A 17,890-nucleotide genomic window follows, 5' to 3' on the forward strand; every position below is an offset into this window, starting at 1 on the left:
AATGATCCAAGTTTGGTGTCAATGCGCATGACCGTTTACCCTACAGCACCGGTGAAATCGGCTAAAGGGTGCTAGATAAAGCAGTGCATAATATAAGATTTACAAATGTTACGATTACATCCGGATAGTCGGAGAACCTTAACGAGTGAAGGATGCCAGGTAGACGAGTTGGAAAGCATTTCTCGCAGTTAAGCAAGTTTGAGAGAGGTTTGATCATCGGCCAGAAAATTACAGGCTGGTCGACGAGCCGTGTTGCTGCCCAGGAGAATCGTTCGTAGTGTTCCGTTGGAAACTGTTGGAGGCAGTGAACACGAGATGGTACTCACGTGCAAAAAACCGGGTCTGGAGTGACCAGGAAGATCACAAGGTGAAAGGATGGAAGGATCGTGTGGCAAGCGCTCGTGAATCTCACAGTGAATCGTTTCACCATACAAGCAGATGTAGAGGTAGTAGTTGTTCCCCGAACCATTTCTAAACGTCTTGCGAAAATAAATCTGCAGTCCAAGCGCCCTTTTCATGTACTCCCTTTAACACCAAAACATGGCAACTCTGTCTGCAATGGTGCGAAACCAGAGCGATGTGGGATGTCACTGTTAGGCAAAAGGTGGTGCTCAGTGATGATGAATCCCGATTCGTTTTGGGGTCAGAGTGCCCACACAGCGGGCATAGTGGTCTGGGATGCTATAGCCTATGATAGCTGGCCCACTCTACTTGTGGTACGTGGAACCTTAACGGGCCAGCCTTACGTTAATGACATTCTGAAACCACATCTAGGACCGTTCCTAAATGGCCTCCCAGGAGCAATTTTCTAGCAAGAGAACGCCCGCATGTATACAGCTAGAGTTGCTCAAGACTTCTTACGTCCGTTTGAGACTCTTCCACGGCCAGCCCGCTTTCCCGACTGGTACCTTATAGAGCATTTGAGGGATCAGCTGAAACGCTAGATTTCGCCGTGCTACTCTGTGCAAGATTTAGAAAAGACTGCTAAAAATTTGGGGGTCCATCGGCCTTAGAACAATATCAGACGTTTAATTAGCTCAATGTCGGACCGTATTGCAGCCTGTATTGCAGCAAAAGTGGGTTCAACGCGCTATTGAAGTAGCACTGTATTTATCTCATTTCTTAGCCTGTATTTGTTTAATTGTCTAGATTTTGGAATCAAGTGTATCTCTCATCTGTATCATTCTGTACATTTAAATTTCACTTCAGTCCAATGCTTTCTTCTTAAGGCGCTTTTTTCAATGTTCCTGAGTGTACAAATAATGAATGATGAATTTCTCGCCAATTTGCTATGTTAATTTGCTCGCCCATGGTCTCATATGGTAGTTTGCTCGTCCACGTTATGATAATGTGCTCGGTAAAATGTTCCTAAAATTGGAATGGAAAAAGAACCAAATCGAATTTTCGAAAAATCGCTTCGAGGCGCTCCCCCCTATGCTGCGAACTAATTTTGTGCCAAATCTCATGAAAATCGGCCGTAAGGTCTAGACGCCATGCGCGTAACGGATATCCAGAGATCCGGAGAGACATATTCAGACTTTCAGCTTTATTATTAGTAAAGACAGATGGATATTCAAAGTTGCATTAACTTTGATAGTTAACATATTTTCTTTTTCAAAAATGCATTATTAGCATAACAGAGGAGCTGCTGAACTCAAAATAATTTCGCGATATGAAGTAAAAACGTACACAATATTCTAAAATTAAATATTCACATTATTTTTTGAATAAATTAAATGCCAAACGTATTTTTTTTTTCATTTTTTATTTGTCTACGAAACCTCACTTCAGGTGTTTACTGTATTTACCCTGGACGCCAGTGCATAAAGGCGCTCAATAGACAGTCGCACGACTACCTATCAGGCTTGGCGCAGGTCTGCCCAGCGCTATGAGAGCGAGAATCTCAACCATGATATGCACCATACAAAAGTTTTTCCGTTCTCCAGCAAAGGAGCGGATAATGTGACTTGCGTCAGTCTGACTTTTAGAATAAACAATTAAAATCATGCTTTAGACTCACCTGCGCCAAAGGCAAAGAAGAGGCTTTCCCCCGGGTGCCGCCCCAGCAGCCTGGCCACCCTCTCCCCCATTCGGCGGTTGCGGTTGAGGATGAGCTCCCTCCTCAGGTACCTGTCCAAGTTCCTGGCCAAGGCGGCCTCCTCCTTGGGCGCTGGTGGCAGCGGGGGCACGGAGTCGGCGCCCAAGAAGGCGGCGCTCCCGCTCAGCATGTCGCCGCAGTTGTAGTGCCGGATCAGATCGTCTGTCGTGTAGGGCGCAGGGGGGTGCGGCTGCTGCTGCAGTTCTGCCTCGCGCCGTAGCTCTTCATGCTGAAGCAGAGTGTGGTTCAGAGCGAACAGGACCTGGAAAATAGAAATGCATAGCGTCATTAATAGAGACAAACCGAGTATAAAGCTGACTACAGAGAGGAGGCACATGAACTAAACGTGGAAACAGACCACTTTATTTTATAACTAGTGGTAACCACACGGCTTTACCCGTAGTAGAAAATTGAAAGGTCATTTGGTTTGTCTGTATATTTGCAAATAATGGATGATGAATTACTCGTTAATTGGCTTTGTTCATTTGCTCGCCCCTGTTATGGAAATTTGCTCGCTCACGTTACGGTAATTTGCTAGTCCACGTTATGGCAATTTGCTCGTCCACGTTATGGTAATTTGCTCGTCCACGTTATGATAATTTCCTTCGTAAAATGTTCTGAAAATTGGAATAGCAAAAGAACAAAATCGAAGTTTTGAAAAATCGCTGAGAGGTGCTCACTCGTATGCTATGAACTCATTTTGCGTAAAACTTTTTGAAAAACAGTCAAACGGTCTAGGCGCTATGCCCGTAACAGACATCCAGACAGATGTACAGAGACACAGACTTGCAGCTTTTTTATAATTGAAAATAAGTAGGATCAGAGAGGATGTACAGACAATCAATTTTTTACTGCTCCCGCCTCTCGCTCTCTCTGATCTTACCTATTACAGGCAATCAATTTTTTAATGCTTCCGCCTCTCGCTGATCTTGCCTATTACAAAAAAAAAAAAGTGTTCTGTTTCTGCTCCAGTTCATCCACCATCTCTTTGTGGCGCAGCTATAGCAATATTTTAGTTTTACCATCAAAAGTGAGTGTACTGTCTGACTACTGACGAGATCCAAATGCGAATATCTGGCTTATTGGCGGAGATGTGCGCATCTATTAGTTTGCTAGGGTGACAGGTTAAGCTTCTTCCGTTTTCAACTCCGAATGAAATGAAATACATTTTATTTCATTTTTGTTGTTTCCATAGAAAATTTTTGTTTACACTCACTTTCCACAATGAAGTCAATCTTACTACTATTATATATGCGAAAGTTTGTCTATATGGATGTATGGATGTATGGATGTTTGTTACTCTTTCACGCAAAAACTACTGAACGGATTTTGATGAAACTTTACAATAATATAGCTTATGCATCAGAATAACACATAGGGTAGTTTTCGTCCAGTTATGGGGGGGCAAAACCCCCTTAGGGGGGCAATAAAACACAATTTTCGTATAAATTCTCTAATATGGGGATGAAAAAATACTTGCACATATTTACTTTAGGTGTCCATGGAAAGCTCTGATTTTTCTGCTGAAGATGGCACCGGTTCGAAATTTCTAAGTAGAATAAAAAACGTGTTACGAGCTTTTTAGTTCCATGTTCGAAGGCTTTCCTCAACTCAATACAGTATTTAGTGTATCATCTCAACTCCCTGTCGATAGCGACAATTGTTGTATTGCTGACTTTCTTTGCTTTTCGTGACTGTTCAAGGCTTTTCTCAAGTCAAATCTTGAAGTAAGATTTTTGCACATTATTGGCAAATAATATATGATTTGGCTGATCATTTTCCATTTAAACGGAACTTTAATGTAATTAATGATTTTTATTGTTATTTATGCTGATTGAACACTTACTCATTATTCATTCAACCAGCAGATCGCCAAAATTTTTGCAGAAAGATTTCCGTAGCTGATGCATTTGGCAGTTTTTTTCAACGTCGCTGTTTTTGAAGCCGAAGACTACGTCATAATGTTTCTCAGCTTTCACCATGTAAACAAAATATCGCCAATCAAAGAATCTTTAAAAAACTTTCTTTACTGTGTTAAATAATCCAGCAACTAAATTAGGCAAATCCATAGACAGCACAAAAACTTCCATTAATTTTCCTTTTTGCACAATTTCAAACAATCGCCAAATTTTACTACTTATTTTGGAAACATTTCGAATGAAACTCTTTAGCACCATTTTATGGTGACCAAAAGTATCTCAGCACCTGGCGATAATATCTTTGTAACGAAAATTAATATCATATCGTTTTACAAAGTAAGGAAAGAAGGAGGGAGCATCATCGAAGGTATCCCAAAACGATTCCCGCAAATTCAGTAAAATCGCACCAAGGGCCCACAATGATTGAAATTTCACAAAATAACTAAAGCAAGTATAAGGGGATTACGAGCAACTTCAATAGCAATACAGAAAAGGTTTTAGACTCCATGTAAAAAAAAAGTATCAACAGATTAATCTTTTTAAACATGAGAAGAATAATTTCATGTTTTGGAAATTTGTATATGCTTAAATATAGTGCTTTCGTTTCAAAATCAATACTATTTTGTTCTTTATACTTATTGCTATTTTACTTTTATGGGTAAGGAAGAAACTCGATTTTTAATCACGTCAAAAAGATGTGTTTTAAATTCTTTCACTTAAACCAGAAAACAAAAGCAAGTAACGATTTTTTCTCATAATTATTACTGACCCAGGCAACGCCGGGTATTTTTGCTAGTCCTAATATAAATAATAGCCGCTAATCGAGTTACCCGCGTGTTTCAACAATGAAACTCGCGCCATGGCATGATAATTTGATTACATGTTTTGGTAATGTTTAACATGCAGGAAAAGGCTTTATTTTGACAAGGCTGAACTCGATCCGGTCACTTAACAGTTTTACTGGTAAGACAGTGTCATTTCAGGGAAATGAAGAAACGAAAACAACGCTATCTACTGGAGTTTAGGGTTCATCCACTGGTGTTAGGGTTACCATTTCAACTATCAAAATATCACCAAACAGGCAACGGCTTCGTTCAAATGTAAAAGAGTAGAAGCAATTTTCACCCGTCATACCTTGACAGACGACTTTCTAGTAAATAAATAAAGCCCTAATGACACTACTAAACGATTGTATCAAAACCACATCGCTAGTTTCCTTCTCAGCTGCTATATTTGATGCAAACCAAACCTAGCCGTTTTGTGAAAACTACGCATACCCTAATCACAGCATCGCACGCTGCCAGGTTAGGTTTGCCCGAACTATAAATTCTTTAATATGGCATCATCCGAACTTGGCAGCAGTCCAATTTCCACGGATAATTTGGCTTGACAGTAACAACGATTATTCTGCAAATGATTAAGTTGCTATCTCGATGCTGTAAAGACACAACGAGTACGGTCTCTTAAACCTGTGTGCAAGAAAATCCTATGATTGGTCTCAAAGCTGTTTACCACGAATGCAGACGACAATAGGAACTTTCCCTAACTTACAAATGGTGGCAATAAAGATGACTACTGGGTGTTAAATCAGTTTTTGTAGATTTGAGCTAGGGGTGATGATGGGGAAAAAGTGAAGTATCAAAATATTTTTCTTTAACGACCAAAATATATGTATTCTTGGCTGATGACGATCATTCGGCAGATGACTGAGTAACCAGGAACGTACTTCTCAACTCTATGGAACAGAAAGTTTTATGTTTGGTCTATAAGCAGTTCATTACGGGTGCAAAAAACTGGAAAATTTCCATACCCTCCAACCTCTTGTCCGTACTATGGAGGTAAATGTGACTGGTGGTCCCATCTGTTGATGTTTAAATCAGTGATTATCGATCAGTGTTAGGGGCACTAATGGTCAATTAAATCCCTCTTCAAACGAGCTGATGTGTGTATCACATGACTTCCTTTTACTCCAATTTAATGTCATTTTCTCATTATTGGCAGTTTTTATATGATTAAATAGTTTACTCTCTAAATATCACCAACAGTGGCCAAATTGAACTGAGATTTAAGAAAAAAGATAAAAAAAAAAAATCGCTAAATTTGTCGTTAAGTTGGCGACAAAACTTGGCGACCGAAAGACTGGTGATATATCGCCAAGTGTCCGCCAAATTATAACACCACTTGAGTTTACATCGAAATTAACAATGATTTTCCCCAAAAAAGGGGCAAAATACCCTCTTTGGAGCATCCGAATGCAAGCAAAAAGGAAGGTGCACAACTAGATCTTACTAGGAGTCTGCATAACAACTTTCAACTTTCTAGGACATTCCGTTTTTGAGTTATGCGACATACATACGCACATACATACGTACATACAGACGTCACGAGAAAATTCGTTGTAATTAACTCTGGGATCGTCAAAATGGATATTTCGGGTGTCTGTACGTTCCTAGGCACATTTCCACGTGCGGTCGGGTTGAAAAAAAAACTCAACATTCATTCGGGAGTGAGCAAAATGGAAATTAAGGCCGATTTTTGGGTGAAAATTTTTTCGCGAATACAATACTTCCTTTTTTGTAAAAGGAAGTAAAAATGGTTGTTCTCACTGCGTTATAGTAACCACTAATACTGAATTAGATTTTCTAGTTTGCATGCTTTAATTTAGAAGCAATTATGAACAGGTATATATAGAGAGAAAATAAAGCTTTTAAAAATGCTTTTCAGCTGATAATTTGACTTAAATCCGTGCTAGAGAATTTATTTCTCAAGTCTGAAGTGTGTGTGGTTTCAAATGCCAAACTTTCACAAATCTATTATTGCTAAAGTTATGCCTTGAAATTGGTTTGCTCATTAACAAAATTAACTTTAAAATCACTTATTTTTTCAAAGTTTCTGCCAAGAACTAAAACGCTGGCTTGACCGGCATTATGAGAGAGAAAACTTAAAAAATAGTCTAAAAAAGCATTAAGTTGTAAAAGAAAAAAAAAGTCAAATGGCTGTACATCTAAAACTTTTCATGCAATTTGGCCTTTAAACTCTGAAATGTGTGTCTGCGATGTTTTGAAAATTTGTACTGTGTGTAAAGTTTATATTTTTATTACAAACATTTTGATGATGAAAATGAAGTGTTACTCATCTAACGAATTAATTCGTCATTTTTAAAGTATCGTTTCTTTTTGTGGTTTCCAAGAATTGCTTCAACACTATGAGTAACATTGATAAAACGTACTTGAGAAATTTTATTAAGGTACCTCTAACTCACAGTATGTCTAACCTAAAGGGGGTCCGGGACATAGAAATCGTCAAATTTTGCAATTTTTTTTATCATTTGAAAAATTACTCCGTTTTCATCTGCTTAAAAGGACGTTTGAACCTTCTTTCTATCTTAATTAGAACGAAAGATATAGTTATTTTTGTTGCATGCACCTAACTAATGTGTATTTAACTTCAAAACTTTAAACGCGTTTTTCTCCATGATGCAATTTTTCCCGATTTCTTGCATTCAAACTCTTATAAGTCAGGAACCGATAGAGGGAAAGTAATGAAATTTGGAGCATATCTGTTTCAAACAGTTTACTTTAATTTTTATTCGGCGAATTTAAAAAAAACGTTTACTGAAAAAAAATATGATTTTTTTAAAAAAAAGTATCTTTAAATTTTTCGAAATCTTTCTTCAAATATTTTCTATTTTTTATTGAATCAATATTTTTAAAATCACCGAGTAAAAATTAAAACTTAGATATTTGTGCATATTTTTTTGAAAAAAAATTGAAAATTGACCAAGAATATTTGTAGTTATAGCAATTTAAAGCAACCCCATTGAAAAAAAAAACTAAATTTAAATTAAAAAAATTTTTTTTTTTAGTATTTATGTTATGATTTTGTTTATTAAATAGATCATGAATCAGTGCAAAAAATTTCAAAACTCTAAAGTATTTAATAAAATACTTTTCAAAATTTGTCTCGGAGCCCCCTAATTTAACTCAGCTTAGCTTCTCAAATGTAAGTCATTTTTAAACCGTTCAATAACTATTTTTAATGCAACCAAAAGTAAACCGGATAAAAATTGTTCAGAAGAGTGAGTGAAAAATTCCCGCTTTCGAATTCTTCCGACATAAATTCCTAAGTCGATTTTCAAAAGAAATTTCCCGGTCAAAATCTATTTACTCTCCCTGACTACTTGAAAACACTTAAAAAAAATTTCCAGCATTGGGCAAGTAATGCACAGACAGGCGGAAAGAGCAAATCTATAATTCAATAAATTCTGACGCCGACGGTGCTTAAAGAGAGGACCATAAATTTTCATTGGATCTTCTTTTTTCTTACGAACGGCAGGTGGTCGGACGGGTCATACAATTTAACGAGGACTGAAGCCTATAGAACGCAGTCAACATTTAAGGCAACAACGGGGGAAATATTTGACGTATAAGCTATGCAGAATTCATTTTTGGTTTCTATGCTTTTATTAGTCAACTCTTCGTAGCCAAGAAAAATGTCAAGAGTGATAAAGGGTTATGCAGTGTAGGGCATTAAATAAATCTATTGACAAACTGCTCCTAGGTTTTTGTTTCGCCATTTTTGAAAATGTCGTGGCTGAAAAAGATGCGCATGCTGTTTAAGGGGCAAAGAGGGCTGCTGAATTTTTAAAGCAATAAATCGTTTTCAAGAGAGCTTGCGTAGCAAAATGTGTTTTGCTAAGAAGTTTTGAAATGATTGACTTTTTAAATTTATAAAAATATAAATATTTCATTGAAAATGCGCATTCGAATTCCTTTCGGAATAATTAAAATGGATATCTTCCGGTTACTGGATTGAAATATTTTGCTCATCTCGCTGTTTGAGCTTTCCCACTTTGATTACGAAAGGCAACCACAATCAAAGGGGTCGTTTCCGAAATTTTAAAAGTATTTTTTTTTTCTGAAAGAGCATGCTTAAAAACATAGGAATTTACCACTTTTTAAATAATTCGACCAAGTTTAATAAGTTTGCGCTTAAGTAAACTCTTTCATTGTTTACGCTTCTGCCGATGACATAACAAATGATGAAATGCTATTCACTGATGCCATTCGCGGATCACAACATTAAACTCGCTTCTTTAATCTCATGTGTTCGCAACAATATGGTCGATAGCAACCGTAGAGTGCAATATTTCATTCGCTTTTTTAATATCATAATGTGGAAACGCGGTAGGCAGATGCGCCAAAGTACATCATTTGTGACGTCATATAGACCACGCCGTATTTTCAAAATCGCATATTTAAAAAAAAGTTATCTAAAAATGAAGCGTTGTGAAAATGAAAGTTTTTTTCTCGCTCTATGTTATTTTCTTTTGTTTGCTTATTCTATCTATTTCTTTCTGGGGGAGGGGTGCAATTTACTGTAATCTTTTTCTGTACTGTAAACTCTCCATTTTACAGTAACATTTAGTATAAAAGTTACCAGAATTTTTAACGGTGTAAGATCTAATTAGCCTTTCAGCTACGGATCTACTTTCCAGAAGTAATGTATTAACTAACAATTTAACTGAAAGGCTAATTATTTAGAGCAATATTGATGTTTCGGTTAATGCATTGTCCTCTTCCAGAGACATTAAAATTAAGCTTTCACATTTAGATCTTTCTTCTAGAGTAACGAATTTAACTGAAATTGTTGCAAAGATCAACTTTTTTTCTAGAGTTACTGGTTTTTCACCTCCTATAAAGTTAGTGATATTTCGCTTTTCATTCAAAACCATTTGACTTAATTGTTTTTTCTGTTAAAAATCTTCTATAATATTTATGAAAGTACTAGTGTTATAAAAGAAAAATCTTGTCTTTAGTACTAGAGCGCATCTACTGTAGCAAAAATCATAATTTCCTTTTCCACATAACAAGCATACATTTATATAAAAACCGTTTGCTCTAAATTATCTTTGATGTTTTTTTTGAAACTGCAAAAGAGTACGGGCGTAAAACTGGAATTTTAAGTACCTTATAAATGAAGACTATCAATTCAACTGATGTAAACTAGCAAAAAAAAAAAAAAAAAATATAACGAGATGACGTGTGCATCACATGACTTCCTTTTACTCCAATTTAATGTCATTTCCCCATTATTGGCAATTTTAATGCGATTCAATTGTTTACTCTCTAAATATCACCACCAGTGGACAGATTGAAAGCAAATTTAAAAAAAAAATTGCCAAATTTGTCACCAAGTTGGCGACAAAACTTGGCGACCAAAAGACTAGCGATATATCGCCAAGTGTCCGACAAATTATAACACAACTTGAGTTTACATCAAAATTAACTGATTTTTCCCCCAAAAGGAGCAAAAAACCCCCTTAGGAACATTCGACTGCAACCAAAACGGAAGGTGCACAACTAGACCCCACTAGGAGTCTACGTACCAAATTTCAACTTTCTAGGACATACTGTTTTTGAGTTATGCGAGATACATACACACATACATACGTACATACGGACATCAGGAGAAAATTCGTTGTAATTACTTCGGGAGCCGTCAAAATGGATATTTCGGGTGTCTGTACGTTCTTAGGCATATATCCAGGTGTGATCGGGTCGGAAAAAACACTCTACATTCATTTAGGGGTGAGAAAAATGGAAATTAAGGCTGATTTTTAAGTGAAAGTTTTTTCGCGAATACAATACTTCCTTTTTTGTAAAAGGAAGTAAAAATTGTTCATTGAATACGAAAGCAGGTTTAATGGTTAGCAAGATATAAACGTGACCTGAATCAGAAATACAACAAAATGAAGAAAGTATAAGCGTGTTGAAAGGACCGTACAATTATATCTTCAGGTATAATACTTTTTCTGTTTTATTCAAACAGCTGTTATGATATAGTAATACATTTTACCCCACATTATCTAGCAATTAACTACATTGAAAATATGTCAAGTGTTAGTGAAGTTAGTTTTTGTAAAAATGGTGTAACAGAGTGTAAAAAATTATACCGTGGCAAAATGCAATGCTGCAGAATCGGAGCGAAAATAACAGACTCCGAAAATTTCAGAACCATCGACTCTGATTCCGACACATTTACCTTAAAATCAGTGAGACTCCGACTCCGCAAGCACTAGCAGAGTGGCTAACATTAAGAAAAAAATAACCGACTTCGACTCTTGGAGTTATAAGTGTTCGATTCCTGACTTCCGACTCCTTTACTCCAAAACCAGTCCGACTCCGACTTTTCAATTTCGACTCCACAGCACCGGTAAAATCTACCCACAAAACCAAAGTTCGCTCGATAGTACTAGTGATAATTAATGAAGGAAAAATGTAAAGGGGCAATGCCATGAAACTAGGGACATCACAGTAAAAAAAAAAAAAAAGTCCTTGCATCAGTAATTTTTTTCTTCCATATGAGGTAAAAAAGACTGTATTTTCATAAAACTATGTGAAAAAAGTTATCAGCACATTTTTTATAAGTTTTATAGGCAAATTTTGACAACACTTCTCAGTGCCCATGTGTCGTTACATTAACGATTCTAAAAGTTACTCTTTTTTTTCACGTAGGAAATTAATTGCTATGTCTACAATCTTATTTTTTCTTAAAATGTGGTTTATCTAGGAAGAGATTAGACCAACAAAGAAACTTTAAACTTTTATAATTGTCTTGTAGCAAATGGTTTTAAACTAGGGCTCATACTCTAATGTAACATCAGTCACAAAATTGTATAAAAGTTTGCATTGCTTAAACAAAAACTAACCCTAGTTTATAAAATGGCATATTCTCTTCATTTATGATGATATCTTTAGTATTAACCCTTTAAATATTTAGAAATAGTTGAATTTAATTATTTAAAACTTATTTAAAGTATGTAACATCAGTCACAGTAACATCAGTCACATTTCTGTTTTCGTTAATAAACCTCAAAAAATTGCACAAATAGCACTGACTGCTGCAGAAAGGCAAAAAGAGAGGCGATATAAATTAAGAAATAAAGGAAAACATGAAAATCACAAAAAGTAAAACAAAGTAGAAACTGAAAAGAGTGGATGGTAAAAACTAAATAAAATAATTTTTAAAAATCTAGCATAATTACCAAAGTTGGTTTAGAATAAAATTAAAAAGATAAATTAGGTGAAGAAATGAAACAAGTATAGAACAAATTTAAAGTATTGAAGTCCCAGGTTTAAATTAGCAGCTGCATTGCCTCACTTTAAAATAATGAAACCTTGGTAAAATATGTCATTCAAAGCGCTCTTTGTAATATCTTCACAAAAGAAAACAGCTGCTGTAAAAAATTTTCTGGCATGAAATTCGATAAACAGATACTCCTAGTTCTTCATGCAGTACGTTTGAATAAAAGTGCTATATCATCGATACAGAAATATTTCTAAATGTCACAGCTTCATGCAAATTTCAGAGCTATCACCATCAGACTTGCAATCATGTTATAAAGAGTTATATATTCGAGTGATACTATTTTTTTAAATTTCGAAATCTGTATTAGGTGTTTAGCAACGATACTTTTTTTTGCAGTAAAGGAGGGACTCACTTCCAGCAGAACATGTTCCAAAATTGTTGATTGCAACTGGAGAACGGGTTCTTGAAAAATATCACTAACAATTGTATCACGAAAGAATTGTATCACGAGAAGAATTGAAATTAAAAACTAAGAATATTTAGTGACTGTAAAGATTCAAGCAGAAAGACATTGGAAATAGCCTGTCAATGTGAATGAAATTTATTATTCAAATGAGAAAGGAATAAAATATTTAGCGCACTAGATGTAATAAATGCAAGAGACCTTTTTATTTTATGAAATACATCAAAAATATATCTTTCAAAACTTTATAAATGTATACTTTTCTTGTAATTTAAATAAAATTTTAAACAAAACATGTGCTAATTTCATTTTTAATTAGAAATAATTTGTAATTGCAGCAGTTTATTGTGTAAATGTAACATCAGTCACGAAATCTTTGTATCATCAGTCACGGATGTTAAATAATTTATATACTCTCCGTTTTAAAGTTTTTCCAATAAAACAAAGTGTTTTCATCATGTCTAAAATCTCTACTTTAAGGGGGAAAACTCTGTTCAGATTTTACGTTATTAGTTTGAAGAGAATTTCAAATTGTATATAAGTCAATTTTCTCAATGTCTCTTCCGCGTAACATCGGTCACGTTTTTTCATTCCCTTCAATGTGTACAAAAAAATTTCCTCAAGTCTGAAAACACGTGTGGGGGCAGTGATGTACCATATTATGATATTTTAGATCAATTTCAGAAGAAACAAAATTTAATTTTAAGACATCGCTGAATTTGTAAGTTAAAAATCGAGTCAAATTGTAACGTCAGTCACCGTGGACAGACCCAAAGGGTGTTTTGCTTAGAGGTATAGAACTTTAAGTTGGCAACACTGTTTGATATGTGCGCCATTTTGATAGCTGTCACTTGTTTTGTTTTCAGTTTGGTTTGCCATTTCGTCATGAATAGACTGACACCTGAACAACGCCTACGAATAGTGCAGATTTTTTACGAAAAACATGGTATACTTCGAGAAATTCATCGCGCTCTTCGTCCATTTTACGATCGGCATAATCGTCTATCAGAGCAATCAATTTGAGCAACCATGGATCGTTTGCGGGGCTATGGGAAGTCTCTGGCCTACACCGATAAACCATAGAACATTGACGCCTTGGAAGAGAACATTCGCCTCGTTACACTGACATACCGCCTCTATTGCTGAAAAAAGTGATAGAAAATAGGACTTCCCGATTAGACTTTCTCCGAGCCAGCCGAGGTGGCCATATGCCGGAAATCATAATTAAATCAAAATGGCAAAGGATCATATTTCGAATATAGACAAATTCATGGCAATTAGCACCATTTAACTGTGTTTTATTTGAACCTAAAGTTCTATACCTCTAAAAAGACACCCTTTATTTTCTGTAAGTGAGACGATTAAACTACTTTTAAACAATGCTTCATACACATAATCATAATTAAACCAAAATGGCAAAGAATCATTTTTTGAATATAGCCAAATTCATGGCAATTAGCACCTTTTAACTGTGTTTTATTTGAATCTTAAGTTCTATACCTCTAAAAAGACACCCTTTATTTTCTGGAAGTGAGACGATTAAACTACTTTTAAACAATGCTTCATACACATAATCATAATTAAACCAAAATGGCAAAGAATCATTTTTTGAATATAGCCAAATTCATGGCAATTAGCACCTTTTAACTGTGTTTTATTTGAACCTAAAGTTCTATACCTCTATAAAGACACCCTTTATTTTCTGGAAGTGAGACGATTTAAACTACTTTTAAACAATGCTTCATACACTTCGAAAAACTGTTATAAATTGAACAGAAGAAACACTTTTTGTTACTTAAGAATCGCACAAAAACCATTTTTGAAAGATAATCTTACGAACATGAAAGCCCTACTCGCAAACAAATAGCCAAAAGCGCTAACCCTTCTTCGTAGAAGCACTTGCTATTGGGAGGGTTGTGATTTTTGAGAAGACCATTCAGGAAATATTCTAAACGTTTCTTGAAACCATAAAAGGGCCGAGATTGGTTTACTTGGAATGCAAAGTGTACGTCATAAATAGAACGTGTGCGTGGATTTGAAGTATTGAAATACTGGTACGAGGTTGCTTTAGATGTTTTAAATCAGTGCGATAAAATGGCTTTATGGAACACATGCAAAGAGTTATTCAGTTTTGCATGCTATCAAATGAAATATTTCGGAATTTCAATTTATTTTTCGGAAACGGTGAAACATAATTGTCATATGAGAAGCGAAATAACGTCTTTTAAGTTTACATTTGAATAGGTAAGAGTAGGATGTTAAGTGTAGTTTAAAGAATTCGACTTATGCAAACAGTGGATATGTTTTGATTTTATGGAAAAAAAAATTTTTTTCTGTGAAAAAGATGAAGTTTATTATAGCTGTTAGGTAGTTTGTTTTTACATTAAGATTTCATAGAATAAAAACTTAAGTGAACTTACAATAGTCGCTTAAAAATGTTTTAGCTGCAGATAAAGTAACAAAATTCCAGGACCCGAGTGTTTTCGAAAAATTCTACGAAGGTCATTAAAATAAGAATAAATCCAAATAGGAACGCAACAGCAATTTAATTTCTTTGCTTTTTTTTGAAACGTCAAGGAACTTAAAAAATGTTTAATACATTATCAAATAAAGGCAAAATTCTAAGCAATATACTTATTTATTTTATCTTGTTTGTTTATCTAATGCAGAGACAAAAGACAGCTCTTTGATATTATTTTTTTTATCCCTAAAGCCACGTTTATTACTGTAAAGTTGTATGTGGTTCGTTACAATTGTCTAACTATACAACAGCTGTTGGTTCGTAGCCACTCTTTTGCAAGAGCAATTATATCATCGGACTTTAAGAGTGCTTCAAGCCTTAACGAATAAGTAAAAGTTTTCAAAGATTTTTAGAGTATAGACCTTTACTTTTAGAGCTGGCACACAGAATTTCATTCCAAAGGATTCTTGCCTGTTGCGGAGTGATGGGCAATAAAGAAATTGATAAGGCTGAAAAAAAAGCTAAAAAAGGCTCTTTGATAAAACAATGCATGAATCATCCGCTACCCTCCCATACGACTAAATTGTTTGTTAACCAAACTCATAGGAAAATTCTCAAATAAAATATGCTACGTGCTTTTAACAAATAACTGAAGGACTGTGGGGGAATACAGAATGAGCCCCAGTTATCTAAGAAAGACGGCAGTGGCACTCTTTACAGGTGTTACTGGGCCGTGGTGGTCTGATCAGTAAGGCATCGAATTTGTGAACAGAGGGTCCTTGATTCGATCCCAGCCGGTCGAAGATCCACCGTCTTCTTTAAAGGTGACTGGGGGACGTTAAATATGCTCATGGTGACAAAGTCCTACTAGTGAAACGATAACTCTGGAGGTGCTAGGCTAGTCTGGTGGTGCAGTTATTCGGCTTCTAGCCTGGTTCTAAATTATTGAACTGTCCATAGATGGTGCTGCCATCTATCGTGCTGTCTGAGCCAAATCGGATATCGACCGAGAAATAGGTGCTCGATTAAATGGTAGCCTTAAAATCGAGTAGCATTTCTACTCGAGCTCGGGTTCCCGAGTGGCATAAGTAACAACAACAACATCAACAGATGTAACAGGAAAAACAGGAAATATCCAACGTTGTTTAGCACAAATAAACAGATTTCAGAATACACGTGTTTCGAGATTTCAAAGAACCCCTTTTTCAATTCAAAGGTGTGAGCTTCTAGATGTAAAGACACCCAGTAATAACTACGTTACTGGGTTACATCTAGAAGCTCACACCTTTGAATTGAAAAAGGGGTTCCTTGAAACCTCGAAACACGTGTATTCTGAAATCTGTTTATTTGTGCTAAACAACGTTGGATATTTCCTGTTATTCCTCGGCACAAAGGTATTTATTTATTGCTTAATCCACAAATGTGTTACTGGATATGACTATTTGCGAGACCATCTTTATGAAATCACAGTGCTGGATTTCCCAGATTCTTTTTTATTTGACTCTAATCAGTCATTGAACAACTAAATAATTGTATTGTGCTATCTAAGTATGAGGACATTTTTGAAAAAATACTAGAGATTTCTTGAACTAACGGCTCTTAGGCGCTAATGTTCGGAATTTGTTCGATACAAATTTAAAGATATGAACTTTATTAAAGAAACAAAAACTCGTTTAACAAATTACACAATTAACAAAAGCATGAAAATTAACTTTCAAATTCGTTTAACTTACAAGCTTCATTTCCTTCTGATACTTCAGCAGTTATTCCTCTGAACCCTTTTCTCTACACCTTCAAACTGCACGATACTATAACGGAGAAACTTCGAAGTTACAGGAGTTTGTCTTACGAAGAAGTTCTTCTTAAATCCTTCAGTTAAGAAATCTAAAGTGCCTTTAGAGCAAACTTCCAGAGTTCCATATCCGAATTCCATTTGCTTAACATTCCGTGAAGTTGATAACACCTCCACGAAGGGTGCACTCCTGACTATTTCCACTACTTGAACTTTTAGAGCTGCACTTTTGACTTAGTCATAAATTTAACGCATGGCGCCTCATTTACAGCAGATGGACGGGTCTGGATTTAATGACCCAAGACCTGCAATTTTGTTGAAACTGGACTTAGCACAAGGATCTTTTGAGTTTTGGAAAATGGAGTTACACTTAAGTTTAAAAGAAACACTCTTATTAAGGCATACGTTCATGATTCATGAAAGGTCTTAGTTGTTGATTGGTGCGTGCTTCAGATTTTTACAGTCGACTATTAAAAGTTTTAATTGTAGCCTAGACTCTCTTAGCTGAATTGGGATTTACAACTTAGTTATAGAATCCCATTAAGGCAAAATCATACTGTTACAAATTTTGTAAGTAGACGTTTTAAATATTTTTATGTATTAAATTTCTTGTAATTTTAATGTAATCTTCGAATTTTGCGCCTCTTCATTTTCAAGTATTTCTCATTTTCTGTGGTGCTTGCTTATTTAGCCAGTGAGCACTGATCTCTATAGCGCAGTACTAAGCACAAAAGTGCTATCTGCAGTTGAGCTGAAAACGAAAAACTGCTATTAAAAGTTTTGCAATTTCGTATACTTGATTCAGATGAAACTGATTCAGAACTATGATTCCCATTCGAAATTGAGCATAAAACATTGTATTTAGGTAAAATATGATGCAAAAAACCACCTGGTTATAAGAATTCAATTTTGATAAGAAGTGTAGGGCAAAAAACGGCAAAAAACGTAACTTTTGTAAAAAACGTAGGACACTCCTGATGCCATATCATAACGTAGAAACGCCCCGTTAAACCTCACAGGTTTCAAAATATTCTGGAGAATTCTATAAAATAGAAAAAACATTGTT

General features: G+C 35.4%; 1 protein-coding gene across 1 annotated transcript in view; it reads right to left on the reverse strand.

Moving 5' to 3' along the window:
- LOC129232160 (metalloprotease TIKI1-like) overlaps positions 1-17,890 on the reverse strand; it is a 530,425-nt gene that overhangs the window by 176,117 nt on the left and 336,418 nt on the right. The window contains exon 4 of the mRNA XM_054866401.1: positions 2,021-2,360. Within this exon, the coding sequence (XP_054722376.1) occupies positions 2,021-2,360 (340 nt within the window). The remainder of the gene's footprint in view (positions 1-2,020; positions 2,361-17,890) is intronic.

This window comes from Uloborus diversus, unplaced genomic scaffold (assembly GCF_026930045.1).
Source record: "Uloborus diversus isolate 005 unplaced genomic scaffold, Udiv.v.3.1 scaffold_11, whole genome shotgun sequence".
Classification (NCBI taxonomy): domain Eukaryota; kingdom Metazoa; phylum Arthropoda; class Arachnida; order Araneae; family Uloboridae; genus Uloborus; species Uloborus diversus.